General features: G+C 41.7%; 1 protein-coding gene and 1 long non-coding RNA gene across 2 annotated transcripts in view; one reads left to right on the forward strand and one right to left on the reverse strand.

The window, feature by feature from the left end:
- Positions 1 to 16,787, forward strand: part of TTBK2 (tau tubulin kinase 2) — a 107,049-nt gene that overhangs the window by 60,738 nt on the left and 29,524 nt on the right. Inside the window, exons 4-6 of the mRNA XM_066608346.1 lie at positions 8,988 to 9,061; positions 13,049 to 13,189; positions 14,348 to 14,452. Of these exons, the coding sequence (XP_066464443.1) occupies positions 8,988 to 9,061; positions 13,049 to 13,189; positions 14,348 to 14,452 (320 nt within the window). The remainder of the gene's footprint in view (positions 1 to 8,987; positions 9,062 to 13,048; positions 13,190 to 14,347; positions 14,453 to 16,787) is intronic.
- On the reverse strand, positions 13,308 to 15,913 carry LOC136632992 (uncharacterized). The gene is made up of 3 exons (XR_010793213.1): positions 15,070 to 15,913; positions 14,336 to 14,458; positions 13,308 to 13,503 (listed from the first exon to the last, which is right to left on the reverse strand). It is a non-coding gene; the product is annotated as an uncharacterized lncRNA (long non-coding RNA).

Below are 16,787 nucleotides of genomic sequence, written 5' to 3' on the forward strand. Positions count from 1 at the left end.
TGTCCCCTGTGAGGTTTTTCAAGCAGTAAAATCGGAGGCTAATTACCTAATCCTTTAAATGGATTTAAATTGTTTTCTACAAGAATATAGATTAGGCTTCTACTTGTTTGCCAATGCGTCTCTGAAGTGTAAAACTCAGCATTCGAGAACCACTACATTTCAACCAGGGCCTTATGGTTTGTGAGGGATTTATCTTAAAGGGGTTTTCATGTTTTTATAATTTTTTTTCTTCCCTTCCCTAGAAAGAGCGCCACTCTTGCACCATTGGCTGTGACTACGGTAGTTTTGGAGCCATGACCCATTCAACTGAATAGAGCTCAAGTGCATTCCCCACTGCAAGTGACGTCCTAAGGTGTTTAGAGCTTCCTTGGATGCTGCTTTCAGTAAAAAAGTTTGGAAAGTAGAGACTGAAACAATGGTTGACACAAAAAAATTAAACTTCAGCAGTGAGAACACTACCGAACACCAAGGGGGAAAGGTTACTTACAAAAATTGCATAAATCCCCCCCCCCCCCCCCCTCTTCAAAAACACTTTGAATCTGCAGGGCTCTGATTGTTACTATGATACAGTGTGATTCATACCACCATGTACAGACACAAGGAGATCCCAAAAATACCAGGAAGCTGAGCCGCCTTCAGCAGCTGAGGGTACCTGCTCTAGCCCAGCCATTTCCGAGTGTTAACAGCCTAAATCTCTGCAACTGGAGACCTTTCCTAGAAAGCATGTGAGGAACCTTCCCTGGAACATGTTGCATGGCATTTATCAATGACAGCCAGCAGCTATGTAGCAGTATGGTAAATGCTAATATGTATTGACTCCTAGGAACCAGTGTGTTTAATATAGCATAGCGCTAATTGGTCGAGCCTCAGCCAATCGGCACCAGCCTTGTAGATTGCACAAGTTTTGCACTGATTGGCTGAAACTTGTCTATTCAAAACTATGCTTTGTATTTGAACTGTTTCCCAATTCATCAGCGTCTACCGGTAGTGCACTGGTCCATTCCCCAGCGTCCTGCATATAGTTTGCTTCTCCAACTTCCCTTTGGTCCTATAGTGGTCCTGCCCACAGAGTGAGGAAATTTTATTGATTTCCAGATTCTGATGAAGGTCCAATTCATGCCTCATGGTGAATTAATCCGATTAATTTATCACCCAACCCTAATCAGAACTGATCTAGAACAATGTTGGAATGCCATATGTAAAAATGGCACCGAAGTACAGTACTGCAGTGGCATAAATGCAACAAATGCGTTACATATACATGTACCCTTACTCCTGCTTTACAGCTGATATCAAAATGTGCCCCAATATGATTTACAGGTTGCAACCTTTAGACCTGGCATGAAAATAATTGTACTGTAATTTAGGGAAGAGCTAGTTTGTTAACAATAACCATGGCCAATGTAGACTTCACAGTGCCTTGTGCAAGTATTGACCCTCTTGCTGTTTTTCCTGTTTTGAAGCACTACAACCTAAAATAAATTGGATTTGAGGTATTTTAGATTGTTTGATTTTGCCTCATGCCTACCACTTTGAAGGTGCAAAATATTTTCATTTTGACGCGAACAATAATTGAGACAAAAAACAGAGCTTTAAGGAGGACCTGTCATGTCCTCGGGGCGGCTGCATAACCTTGCATCTGTGGCCCTGCTAAGACCGCCTGCACACAACTGGGATTGAATTGCAGAATCTGTGATGGACTATTTGTGGCATTCTGCACCAATTCAAGCCATTAGAACATCCGCATGTCTGCTCACATGAGCGGACGGTGACTCAGGTTTTTTTGTTTGCTCGTGGAAAAAAAATCGCAGCATGCCCCTGTTTTTGCACGGATTCCATGTGGACAGTTTCCAATAAAATCAATGAAAGCTGTCCGACATTGACATTACGGGGGGAAAAAAAAACAGTACTACACGTGTCCAACGGCGAGTCGTGCGGACCATCCACAGTACAGATTAGGAAGAAAGAAGACTAGTACGTGGGGTCGCCGGCCAGTGACAGAGCTGGCTCCCACATGCGGAATCCGGTTCTGCCGTGTGCAGGCGGCCTGACTCTTGTGATGTCTTTTTTTTTTTTTTTGTCTATACTGACCAGATTTCCATTTCCTGCAAATGAAAAGCCTCCCCACAGCATGATGCTACCACCAGCGTGCCTCACTGTGGGAATGGTTTTATTGGATTGGTGAGAAGTATTTCCTATGATGGCCATACTGTCCACATGTCCAGGGAGTCTACCACATGCTCTTTGGTGAACTCCAAATGCGTTGTCTTGTGTGTTTTTGTTTGATGGTTATTAATTAAAGGGGTTGTCTCGCGAAAGCAAGTGGGGTTATACACTTCTGTATGGCCATATTAATGCACTTTGTAATATACATCGTGCATTAAATATGAGCCATACAGAAGTTATTCACTTACCTGCTCCGTTGCTAGCGTCCCCGTCTCCATGGCTCCATCTAATTTCGCTGGCTTCTTGCTTTTTTAGACACGCTTGCGCTGTGCGGTCTTCTGCCTGGTGAATGGGGCCGCTCGTGCCGGAGAGCTGCTCACCGCGTCGTCATCGTAGCTCCGCCCCGTCACGTGTGCCGATTCCAGCCAATCAGGAGGCTGGAATCGGCAATGGAACGCACAGAGCCCATGGTGCACCATGGGAGAAGACCCGCGGTGCACCATGGGAGAAAACCGCAGTGCATCCCTGGGAAAGGACCGGCGGCCATCTTTGGGAGAAGATTTTTTTAAACTCCTTATTTCGTCGGATCGGTGAGTAGCAAGCGGTTTAAAAACCGCTTTAATTTGCTATTTTATGCCAGGGGGGTGACAGGGAGAATGGGGTAATGTTAAATTTTGATGCTTGCCGCGAGACAACCCCTTTAATGATTTTCTTCCGGCCACCCTACATAAAGCTCTGTGGTCCTGTGGACAGATACTTCCATTCAGTGCATCAGAGTTATCGTTGATGTTTTTGTATCCGATCATTGTCTGGTTTGGGCGGTCATAGTTGTGCCATATTCCTTCATGTTATAATGGATGTTGTGGTTCTCTGTGGGGTTTTCAGAGTTTGGGATATTTTTATGTAACACAACCCTGATCTATACTTGATCACACATTTTGTCTTACTGGTTTGGTGGGCTCCTTAGTCTCCATCACGCAGACGCAGAGGCATTGCATAACAGATGTATTTATACTGACCTCATGTGACACTTTGCACACAGGGGGACCGTATTCAACTAGTTCTGTGATTTCTGAAGTTAATTGGTTGGCCTGGAGCTTATCTATGAGTTTCATAGCAATGGGTGAATACATATGCAATCACAACTTTGCATTTATCTTTTTTTTTCTTCATTTCACTGTAACAATTTGGACTATTTTGTTAGGTCTGTTATATAATGTAAGTTTAAAATTCATTTTTATTCCATGTTTTAATGCAATGAAACAGGAAACCACCACCAAGGAGGGGGGAATACTTCTGCAAGGAACTGTATTTTGGACTTTAATGACATTATTGTACCTTGGGGCATGTTGTCCGTTCTTTGAGCATGTAGCCATCAAGGCATTATTTATAGGCACCATAAAGCACAGGCGCATGCAACTGGGATTCTTGCAGGACTTGTATTTGACTATATAACGATACAAGACTTAAAAAAAAAAAAAAAAAATTATCCCACCTGATGCAGCTCTGTGAGAGTCATATACTGAAATATTTAAGCGCTCTATTTTCGTCACCAGTTAATTAATGTGAAATTACATTTCAGATCTCTTTGATACATTTAATAATTTCATTTTCAGAGGTGAATGCTTGAAAGTCATTTCGTCAGCAAAAAGTGGGGGAGGATTTTATATAGATGCATGCGATGTTATGTGGTAGCGGCCAGTGGAAATGGGGTGTTGTGTCATAGACTCATGTGGCTGTGGATATAGCCACTTTGAATTAATTTTCCAATTTAACTAAACCTCTTATCACACTATATGTGAGGCAATGCTTCTAGGGCTTCGCTCCTGCTGTCCTAACTTTTGGTTTGTGTCTCTACTGACATATATTTATGAACGGCCTGATAGAGGGGCTGCACAGTAAAATATCAATATTTGCAGATGAAAAAAAATCGTGCAAGGTAATTAATACAACGGAGGACAATGTACGACTACAAATGGACCCAGATAAGATGGGGGCTTGGGCAGAAAAAAGGCAAATGAAGTTCAATGTTGATAAATGTAAGGTTATGCACATGGGCAGGAGAAACGGATGTCGCCAATATACAGTAAATGGGGTACTGCTAGAGAAAAGTGATATGGAAAAAGACCTGGGGGTACTAGTGGACTGTAGACTTAACTGGAGCAATCAATTGCAATCAGCTTCAAAAGCAAATAAAAGTCTTGGGGAGAATTAAAAGAGGTATAAAGGCGAGAGACGAGAAGATTATTCTCCCACTATATAAGGCACTTGTCAGGCCTCACATGGAATACTGCGTACAGTTCTGGTCACCAGGGCTCAGGTTGCAGTTCTTAAAGGGGTCCAAAGAAGGGCAACTTAATTAATGAACGGAATAGGAGGAGTGGAATACCCAGAGAGGCTATCCAAATTGGGATTATTCACCCTGGTAAAAAGACGGTTAAGGGGCGACCAAATAACTATGTATAAATACATGAGGGGACAATACAAGGATCTCTCCCATGATCTGTTTATACCCAGGACTGCAACGGTAACAAGAGGGCATCCTTGACGGTTAGGGGAAAGAAAGTTTCATCACTAACCTAGAAAGGGGCTCTTTACTGTAAGAGCAGTGAGATTGTTGAACTCTCTGCCTGAGGACGTGGTGATGGCAAAATGGATGGGCATCTAGACCCCTCTTAAACTCCTTCCTAGAGCGCTATGATATTACTGGATATAGACATTAAATAACCAGTGGAGTGCTTGATCCGGGTCTTGGAGTCAGGTAGGAACTATCAAAATGTTGCTCCAGGGATTATTCCGACTGCCATTATGGAGTCAGGAAGGAATTATGTTTCCCCCAAATGTGCTAATTGGCTTCTTCCTCATTGGGATTTTTTTCTGCTTTTCTCTGGATCAGCAAGGGGAGGTGGAAACAGGCTGAACTAGATGGGCATTATCTGCCTTCAGCCTAACATACTATGTTACTGATGTCTACGGAAGTTCTCATTACCTAGCACCGAAAATCCACTGTAATCCCCTGTGTCCACTTGTGCATTATAACATCTAAAATTGTTGTAGAATGTTTTTAGTTTTGGTGTGAACTTGATTTTGTACCTGGGCTGGTAAGCATTGGGAGGATAAATGTGATGGGATGAGTTACAACATTTTCAATCTTTCCACTGTAAAAATGCAAGGATGATTCATTTTTTTAAGTATCATAATCAGATTTTTGGAATGAAAGGGCACCTTCTATTACCCCTTTAAAGAGGACTCATCACTAGAACTAGGATATCCTTTCTAGTTTAACATTTACTGGGTCTCAAAAAAATGATACTTCTCTAAATATATCATTGAAAATGTTTAAAATCTCCACTACATATTTCTATGTAAATGATCTGACTCATCACTAGAGTCGGGTCCAAACTTATCGATTGCGCGATCCTGTCACGCACAGTACGTTTCCGAAAGCCACCGACAGCTACACCGTATACTGTCAACACCTCGCTCGTTATTGTAAGACCTTGTGGTTCTGTATAAACTAGCGCTATCTGCAGAATGAATACGCCACTTACTAATTGGTAATTGCTCAATGAATGCTGCAGACAGGGCCCCAGAATGTTGCGATAACTCACGATTATAATCCTAGTTATTTACTAGTATTGTTGTGTAGAGAAAAACAAATACTTGAAATGCAGTGTCATCTGCTCGCTTTTTATAGCTTCCAGGGCTGCTGACAGAAACCTTTTATGTCTGCAATTAAGTGGTCCTCATTTTGTGTCTGTTGATGAAGAGAACTGCAGTGATGCATCCTGAGTACGGGAAAAGCAATAAAGACTTTAAATGATGGTAGGCAGACTTGAAAAGAATTTATCTTCTCCTGGTGCTGTGTGCCAGATCCTATATAGCTCTACTTTGCAGAGGGGAGAGAGTTTAATTGTTGCAATAGTTAAAGTAAATAGAATTCTACATGTTGCCACTTATTTATATTGTTACAAGCCATTCTAAGATATGGTTATGCACAATGCTTCTATATTTAGCACTTTCAGGTGGCTTTTCAGAATAAGCTGCCTTGTCTGTATCTCTTGGAGCTTTCCTACAAGAGCATATGCTACCGCATATTACGCAGCACTGATCTTGCTTTCAATTTCCATTATGCCTCTCACGCATAGCGCATGAAATGCGTTCGTAAAAAGGGTCATGGCATGTACTATTCTGGCGTGTATTACACGTGCATAAACGCCTTGATAGTGTATGGGGATTGTCGGCATGGAGCAAGTACATGTCATTGCCTACTTGCTGCGTTCCACCATTTGCGAGTTATTCCTGTAGCGCACAGCAAAACACACTTGCGTGAGAGAGACTTAATTCTAGTTTCCCCATAGCTAGTTGGTGGATGGAAACTAGTTGCTATGATGTCCTCTATACACTGTCACTATTTCTCATATAAGAAGTAGTAGCAGTGGTGCTTTGGAAGTTGTTTTAGAGAGATACTGAGCAGTGTACATGTGATTCCAGTACTGGGTGACAGTAAAACACCTACTATTAGCTGCAGCAGAATCTCTGTGTGAGTCGCTCTTTTTCTCTCTTACTTGTCTCCCTTCTCTATGGACTAAGAGATCAGATTACATGCTGCCCACAGAAATCTGTTTTGTCTACCATAGGATTTCAGGTGGGGAACACAGTTTAGGAGAGCGTTTTGGAGAAGAAGGAGCCTCCTAAGTCAGGAAAGAAGCATGTTTCTCTGATAAGATATAATACAAAGTTCCTCATAGTCGCACGTAATGGTGATTTATGTGAAGTTTGTTGAAAGCTCAGTGACCAGTGTAATCATAATTTATCAAACGTGATTCAAAGAGGAGAGAGTCCATTCTATTTATGGGAGGAAGGTTGCTTCTTCTTACATATATTTTGTATTTATATACCTTACCATCATAATATTGTCAGGTGTAAAATTATTCACCCCCCACCCCCACCCCCAATTTAGTCATTGCCCCAATATGTATATTAAAGAGTTATACCATGTCATTTGACAGCATAGTAAGGCTGTATTCACATCAGCAGTTCTGTTCGCAGCTTCCATCATGAAAACCCTTGATGAAATGGCTCTGCATGCAGTGCTACTTCATCCATGAACATGCTGGAGTGCATAATGGCAGCAAACGGAACCCATTATAGTAATTGGTTTTTCTTTCAGCGCCGTTTGGGTTTGGTATTTCACTTTTGCAGTTCTTCTGCTCCAAAAATAGAGCTGAGCAACAGAGGTTGTTCACGTAAGTGTGAACAAGCCATAATGTGTGGTATTCATGTAGTTCTTATGTATGTGCATAACATGGAAAAAGTATAGAACCCCCTTAACTGATAGTAACAGAAAAATGGAAATAAACACTTTATCCGTGCTAGTTTGGTCTCTTCCAATATGGCCATCATTTGGAGTTAATCTTAATGGAAGTGGTATAGTGTTAAATTAAGGGTCTTTTTTTGCCTCTTAATGAATGCTATTTTTGTTCATGGGCCACAGCTTGGCATCATCAAATTAATGGGGTTTAGCTGCAAAACAAGAATCAACCCATGAACAATAGTAGTACAGATTCTAGAGAAAAATTGAAGGGCGCCTCCGGCAAAAACCTAATTTTCCATGTCTGCACCCCTCACCTGATTGTTTGACACATTTCTGGAGGTCTCCTCTGTATATTAGGCCTCCTTCACATGGGCGACACCACATCGCTGCGAGAAAATCACAGCCATATCGCATCGCTGCACCGTACGATATCGCTGCGATTTTCTCGCAGCAATACCGTGATTTTGTAGAGCTAAAAAGTCGCATGTGACGCTACAAAATCACGCGACTTTGTAGCATTTGCTACTGTCAACGTTGCATCGCCTGCAAACCGCGTTTTCGTATGATGCGATGCAACAGAGAGGAAGGCTCCATAGAGAAACATGGGCTACAAAACCTTGCGTGTCACGGGCATATCGCCGGACCTGCAAGGTTTTCGTGTCATTTTGTAGCATGCTACAAAACATCTCATGTGTGAAGGAACCCATAGGAAACCACGGGCTTCTCATACATGCGATTTGTAGCATCGTAGCAATGCTACAAAATCGTGCTACTTTGTCGCCCGTGTGAAGAAGGCCTTAGGCTAGGGTCACACAGGGCGGATTTGTTGCGGTTTTGCTGCGGTTTTTCCATTGCGGTTTTGATGCAGAAGAACTGCTTCTGCGGCAAAACTGCTTCAAAGGTTAATTTGGGCTTGCGGATTTTGCTGCGGATTTGTGATTGGTTGTCTTGGAAGTGCCAAGGTAGCCCGGATCAGCGGCAGAGACCAGCGGCCGCGACCCGGACTGCAGCGGCTAGCCGAGCTGAAAACGCAGCCAAAACGCTGGCATAAGGTATGCCAGCGCTGCTGAAACGGGGCAGAATCTGCAGTAACACAGCGTTGAAAAACGCTGCGTTTCTGCAAACGCCCTGTGTGAGGGAGGCCTTAGGCTCACTATAAAACTGACTAGTTTGAGAACGCGTAAACCCAAGTAAATCTAAGCAAGTCAAAATTGAGATCACATGACCACCTAAGGAGATGTAGGCCAGCAGTTTCAGATAGAATGGAATGAATAAACAAATTAATACTAGATGATTTGTATATACTGGGGGGGGGGGGGGGGGGGGCGGGGGCAAGTTACATAGTGGGGAGAAAAACTTCACTGGAGCGACCCTTTAAGCAAACCCTTTTTATTCATATCATGTGTTATGGGTTTTCTAGGGATCACATGAAGCATGCTCTTTGCCAGTGTGCTGGATGGTTACATTATATTCACGTGCTTCAATTTACTCTGTTCTTTGTTAGGTAAAGATCATGTATGCCGCTTCATAGGATGTGGGAGGAATGATCGATTTAATTATGTGGTCATGCAATTACAGGTAAGTTTCAAGTCAAAGTTTTAACTTTTTTATGCAGTGTTGCTCCAGTTAGTAACAATTTCATTGCCACAGGCATCACTATGGAACATTATGAGTAGGTTATGAGGAGGTTGTATAGATTTCTCTTCCCTGCCTTGCAATTATTTTTTTGATACATGCTGCACAAGTGCATCCTTAGGGCTTATTCACACGAGCGTATATCAGCTGGTGTTTTCACGGTCGGCTGATATACACTACCATCTGATGCACGGGCTGAGCGTAAATGCCATCGGGCAGCGGGAGACAGTTTCCCTCCCCCTTGCCGGCTCACTTCCTTTCTCCTCCCCTGTTTGCAATAAGAGGGGGTAAGGCGGAGCTAAGCTCCCGTCCCTTGTCTGCAGCCAGCAATGAGAGGGGGCAGGAAGGGTGGAGCTTAGCTCCGCCCCACCCCCTTACATTGTAAAGAGCTGGAGGGGAGGAGAGAAGGGGGAGGGAGTTTAGCAGTCACGCTGCTAAACTCCCTCCCACCTCCCTTCTCCAGCCGCTACCATTGGCTCCCATAGCAGTGTATGGCAGCGGCCATAGTCCGGCCAGGAAGATTGTTCCAGGACTATCTTTCCTGCACGGCTTTAAAGCGCCCGGCCAGGAATACGGCTGTGTGATTTGATGCATTGAAATCCAGTGCATCAGATGGAAGCCCTCATCTTCAGGATGGGAGTGTTACTATATCCTCCCGAAAGGTATAGGTGCAGGTGTAGTGAGCATCCCTGGGAGACATTGTTTTCTTTCAACCCAAAGTTTGGAAGTAACCAAATTATGCGCAACCTGAAAATATTGTAAATTCTGTGTTTTACTAAGGGCTAATGTCCAAGGACGTTTTTTATAAAATTGTCGACTTCTGGACCCTTGTCTATCTGCGTGTGGAAGTTAAGTTTTGAGTAGAAGTCAAAGAATAGTTGATTAATTTTTTGTGGATGGTTTTGTGTTTTCCCCGAATTGTCTTTTAGGCCTACTATATTGTTCCTCTGAGACGGTCCCCTCAAGGACTTTTTTTAACTACATGTTACGCAGTGAATAGAGGCAATGAAAGTCAATGGACTTTCATCCTTCCATGCACACCAGTGTGTGGACACAGCATTTACACAGAGAAATAAATTGCAGCATGCGCTATTTTGCTGCGTATGATATGGAGCCCTTCTTTGAGCTCCCTATCAAAATGCTGTACTTATATAGGCATTGCAAAAGGGCAGCGTTTCGATACACATTCTCACTCTGAACAGAGCAGGGAATTTGAAAAGAAAAAAAAAATCGCACTGTGCATGTTCGTGACGTCAGATTCCCAATCATGCGCAGTGCATACTCAGCCCATAGGCGGTGTCTGCCGCCAGAGCAAAAGGGCTGTGTATGTGTAAAGCTGCATGAGAAACCCCCCCATGCCGATTTACGCATACGCTCATGGAAATGAGCCCTTAGAGTTCTGGTAGAAGAGCAACATAAACTATTGTCCTGTGTATAAGCAATCCAACCAGTTCTTGGTTTGAGAAGTGTAAACCTGTGCCCACGCTGGTTCTGTTAATTTTTCTTTACCCATGCAGCCAGTAATACTGTAAATGTTGGGGCCCAAGCTGTTTTAAGTCAGTGAGGTCCCAGGCAGGTAATAATCTACCAATGGGTGGAGATGCCATTTACAACAGTTTTCTCCCTTTTTCAAGGTTTGCACCATATGCTTCTATATTATACACGGCAGCTTACAAATTAGCGATAATCATCTATTAACCCCTTTGTGACACAGCCAGTTTGTGGCTAAATGAATAACTAATTTTTCAGTTTTTTTCCTTGTCTCATTCCTAGAGCTGTATCGTTTTATTTTTCTGTCCACTTGGCCATATAGCTTGTTTTTTACAGGTTGTATGTTTTAATGACGTTTTGGGGTACATGTATTTTATCACTTTTTGCAGTCATTCTTCACTTTGAAAAACAGCAATCAATTTACCATTGAAGAGAAAAGGGCTTAGCAAAATCCTAATGGCGTGCTGCATTAAAAGGAGGGGTTGTCCGGGAGTTTAGGAAATACACATTTTATATCCCCTGTTGCTCATGCTATCCCTGCTGGTCCATGAGTATTTCCCTGTAGTGATGACGGTCATGCATTTCCAAGACCGCTGCAGAACAGTAAAAGCAAACAGCAGGTCTGCGCTGGAATGGCGGTGGATTTACTGGGGGATTAATGATGTTTGATTTTTTTGTTTTTAATGTTATAACATGCATTATTATTCTGCTGTTTGGTCAATTTCCTGAATATGTTTTAGGGGAATTGGGGAAACAAAAAAATTTCACCATTATGTTTTTTGGATTTCACTTTTACGGCATTTAGCATGCAAAATAAATGATGTGATAAAATTATTCTGTAGGTCACAATTCCGGCAATACAAAGTAAAAATTGTTGTTTTTTTTATGTTTGCTATTTTTGTATACTAAAAGCAGTTTTTCTTTCTGCATTCCAAGAGCCATAGCATTTTTTTGCTATGGCTGTGATTTTTGCGGGATGAACTGATTCTTCATTTATCAAATTTTAACATTTTGATTGCTTTTTATTAAATTTTTTTATCTAGAGGCAAGATTAACAAAATCTGCAATTCTGGCATGGTTTTTTATTTTAATTTTTATTATATTGTTGCCTACGATTACATTTAACGCCAAATTTATGTAGGTTTTTTTGCAACTTTTTCACAATTTTTCTTTTTTATTTCTAATTTTTTTTCTTCTGCATTTTCATTCAAAGATTCCTAACCGTTTACCTTTCTTTTTCTTTTTTTTGTCAACAATGCTGTGATAGGGATTTTTGTTTTTGTGGAATGAATCCTACTTTTGTAATGGTACCGTTTGTTGATCCATACAATGTTTTGATCGCTTTCTATTCTGCTTTTTGTAAGGCGAGATAGGCAAAATTAGCTGATATTCGTCCTCTTTTTTTGGATTTTTTTTCATAGTGTGTGTGACGTGCAGGTTAAATATACTAACTTTTTATCTCTGGATCATTACGAAAATGGCAAGGCAATACAAGATTTTTTTTTTACACAGTAAAGGGGGAAAGGTGGCGTTTTAACATTTTTTATTTTATTTTTTTATAACTTTTTTTATTTTTTTTCAACTAGGGGACTTGAATATTGCCTTCTTTTATCATTGTTATAATACACTTTTACACTTCAGTATAGCAGTGCATTATATAGCCCATGAAGCTCAGCCATAGCAACCCATCGGGACCGTGTGATCACATTGCAGAGGTCCGATGGGTGACAGCGGGAGTAGTCCCCCTTCCCTTCCCTCTGTCAGTCCTTTCCAACCATGGTGGCATTAACCATGACATGTACAGGATTAAATAGCGGGGGTTGGTAGTTTCTCCAGTCCCCCAGTTTAAGCAGATGCCAGGCTGTCTTCCGACAGCTGAGCACCCGCACTCCCTGGAGTAAGAGACCTATGCCAGGCTTCTGATGCAGCGCCGTAAAAGGGCGATTACATCAGAATAAAGCCCATTAACGACCACCGTAAAAAGGCATATGGGCTGGCCGTAAATGGGCTAATCCAGAATCCAGCAGTAGATTGTGGTGCCATTCATTTTCGTAATTCACCTTTGTACAGATTACAAAACTGATGTGTCCAGTTTTATTTTCAATTGTGCCAGCCATTAATGTTATAATATATGAATATGCATGGCTTGAAACATGGATTCTTGATATATACAGCGTTCAACTGCATTCCCCTATGCAGGCATTTTCAATGAGCACATTATGGATTTTTATGTAAACTATCTGTCGTCTCATGAAGACCATCTGCACTTTTACAGAATGTAGACGTTATAATGGGGGTCACCTCTATCAGCCAGAGCGGACAACTACTAGCAAAGAGCAGAACTATTATAGCATAGTTTGGTATTAACACCCCTGTACTTCCCGAGGAAAGATAATGTATTACAGGACTATGTTAATAGATGGTCTCTCCTCTCTTTAGGGTCGAAATTTGGCAGATCTTCGACGTAGCCAATCCAGAGGTACCTTTTCTGTCAGTACCATGCTACGACTTGGGCGACAGATCTTGGAAGCTATTGAGAGCATTCATTCTGTGGGCTTCTTACATAGAGACATCAAACCAGTGAGTACTGACTAATAATGATATATTTTTCTGAAGGTCTGCAGATGTACATACTAGTTTGTTTGCAGAGATTAGCTATAAAGAGCACACTCCATATATTAGCGTTTCTACAATTAGGTAAACAGTACTTTACAGACATGTACTTGCTACCACAGTGATCATTGACTTTGCGGGAGGTTGAGCTGTTGTCAGCATTGCTTTGGATAATTGCAGGGCAGCGCTGGTTAATGCTTCACTTCTTCCACAGTTATGTAAGTAACTGCGATGGGAAATTGAGGAGGTAATCTGCACAATGTGGTGTTGCTTATAGAAACCTATAAAGACAAGCAGAGCAAAAATTAATCTGCAGTGACCAAATTTATACAGTTTTGAATATTAAGCAACTAATAGTTGGCAAATTTCATACAAACACTGTACATTGTAAAGCATAAAAAAGTGCAGATTAATACCATGCAATTGGCTAATAAAGTATAACCGTTCGATCAGACTAGAACGCGATGCTTCTAGAGGCATTAACCCTTTCCAATCCAATTTCCCTGCCACCTGCATATTTCCCAGCTCTTATTAATTTTGGGTGGGAAAGCGCGTTTTGGATTACTTGGAATTACTCAACAGAAACACACAAAATTGAACTGCTATGGTAATTTTATTAGCAATACTGTAATATACATAAGCAGAGGACAGGTTGGATGTCGGACCTCTCTTCTGCATACTTTAATATACATATGCAGAAGATAGCTCCGATGATGCACCTCTAGAAATATGAACAAGGACCAATACTGGTTTGGAAAGGGTAAATGTGGTGCTACGTCATTTCAGCTGCTTTAAAGGGGTATTCCCTTTTCCATACAGTCATGGCATTTTGCTAGGCTATGCTATCACTTTATGACTAGTGGCAGTTTGACCTCTGGGACTCTTACAGATCCTGAGGCTAAATCAGTGCTGCCACCCCTTCAGTACCGATGAGCCTACAGGGCAGTTTAGTGATACTGAGCAATTTGGCTAACGAATTCAAAGTGGCTCAGGAAGTTGAATTACTCTTGATCAACAGAAGATTAAAAAAAACTTTAATATGTTGTATGTTTATTGGAATACTGCACATACGGTTTTCTGTATTTAGTTCATCATTCAATGTTTCCTCCTCACCTTTCTTCGTAGTCCAATTTTGCAATGGGCCGATTTCCTAGTACTTGTCGGAAATGTTACATGCTGGATTTTGGACTTGCAAGGCAGTTTACAAACTCCTGTGGAGATGTTCGGCCGGTAAGTCTGGAGGATATATAAAGCTTAACCTGAGACTTGATGCAATCTATTTACTGTTCTGTATAAAAGCCTAGAGACCCCATTTCATATAAATCTATCATATTCTTGCTCTGTTTAATCATTATTTATTAAAGTATTTCTGCCACTCTGACTGATCATCTTCATATAAGTGCTTAGATGCCCCCACAGACTAAATATGTAAAAGGCAGAGGGCGAGCCTAGAGTTCATGCAATGTCAGTGGAGAAGTGGGGAGGATTAAGAATAAATGAGTAAAATAAATGCAGTAACGTTTTTCTAATCTACTTTTTAGTTGTTTTTTTTTGTTTTTTTTTTGCTGTATCATCTTTTGCCACCATAGATTAGGCGCTGTGTTAAAGCCGTGGGCCACTTACTAAACATATTTACACTTTCACATGACTTTGCAGAATAAACTGCCATGTATGTATAAGAGGAGCAACACTACTTCTAACTATCCTGTTTCCCCGAAAATAAGACGCGTCTTATATTAATTTTTGCTCCCAAATATGCGCTACGTCTTATTTTCAGGGGGTGTCTTATTTTTCAATGAAGAAGAATTCACATTTATTGTTTAACAAAAAAAATGAACATTTATTACCGTATATACTGCACAGTACCGTAGTTGTCACCACAAACCAATATAGCTAGACAAACTGTGAAAACAAAGCAAAAATTACTCAATGACAGTCATGTCATCATTTTCTGGCACATCATCATAAACATCTGAACCCGGAATCTCCTGCTGAATTTCTTGACACTCCATTTCTTGTAAAATCTTCGGGCCAAAGCAGGAAGGTTTTTGCCCCAAGAATCTTCCACGATTCCTTTCTTGTACTCAACGGAATAGCTCTTTCTTTTTGCGCTCATGTCTAGGGGTAAAAATATACGGTAGCAACATTGTTTATTTCTTGTACTTTAGACTCTTCAGCAAAAAAGCAGACACCCCCTATTGAATCAAAATGACACACAAAAAATAAGAGCTGTAAAGTACCTGGCTCCCACACACTGTCTGGAGACTGTAATGCTCACCCCCTAAGGCTGGAAATACACTCTGTGAGAACCCAGCCTTAAGAATCACACATATGGTTGCCTGACTCACACACAGAGCCATAAAAAAAAGTAACGTACCTGCAGACAGAAGTTCCTGTACCACTTGTAAGCAGGGATGGTATTGCAGCTTCCGGCCACCAGGGGGAGCTCATCACAGCAGACGTGTGCAGCAGCAACAGAACGACAGTATGAGGTTTTCCAGCCAGCAAGGGGAGCTTACAACAGCACACTCGTACAGCACAGGAGGAGGTAGGAGACAACGGAGATGGCAGCAGGGGACAGGCCTCTTGACTTGCCTGCACACTTTAGTATGCCTTATTATCAGGGTGTGCCTTATATTAGCGATTTCTGCAAATTTCTTAATGTCTTATTTTCGGGGAAACACGGTATCATATGACTTGTATCCTGCATTTTAACCGGTACTTGACTCTGAAAGTTTTGTCGTTCATTTTCACTTTTTTCTGGTAGCTCATTTGTGCAAGTCATTCTCTCCTCTCTACTGCTCTGTAGACTTCTATGGGCAGCACAAGTCACCACCCTCCTGTGTTCTGCCTGGTAGTTTCTGTTACTAGAGATATCATTATATGACAACAGGCAGTGGACAGCAAATTAGAAGTAAGGGAGATCCTAGTGGTCAACACTTTTACATAGCTTTTTTAACATTAAAACCATTATTTTAGGTAAATAACGTGATAGACACCTTTTGAGACAACTTGTGTTAATATAGCCAATGTGATAAGTATCAGAGTGGTGTGACCTCCAGTCCCAAAGTATGCTTGGCTTTAAAACTGCTTGGTCCTCTCTACAACAACTCCATAGTATAGGTGTCTGCAGATGGTTGCACCTGAGCATCAAAATCCCAGTATCTTTGCACTTGCTGGCTGGCAGCCATGCTGTAGTCTAAACCAAGTCTCTGCTTCTCTGCAGCACTATATTTTAGTCCTGGTGCTGCTATATTCTCAGCCTTTTGATAGCAGCTGCCCCAACTCCTCAGCACTTTCTTATGACATAGCTTACTGTCTGTTTTCCCGTCAGGTGTCGGGCAGGAGGTGGGGTTAACGCGCGACACTCGGGCTGCAATATTGTATAAGGGAGGAATGTAAGGCACCGCTCACCCCTCTATACACACAAACCACAATACAATTGTGTGATCTTAAACAGATTACATCTCAGTGTGCAATCTGATAGAGGAAGCCACAAAGTAGTGGTTGTGTAAGGACTCATGGACAGAGCTGCAAAAAGATTGGGGGGTCGGGGTCAAACATG

This window comes from Eleutherodactylus coqui, chromosome 6, assembly GCF_035609145.1.
Source record: "Eleutherodactylus coqui strain aEleCoq1 chromosome 6, aEleCoq1.hap1, whole genome shotgun sequence".
Taxonomy (NCBI): Eukaryota; Metazoa; Chordata; class Amphibia; order Anura; family Eleutherodactylidae; genus Eleutherodactylus; species Eleutherodactylus coqui.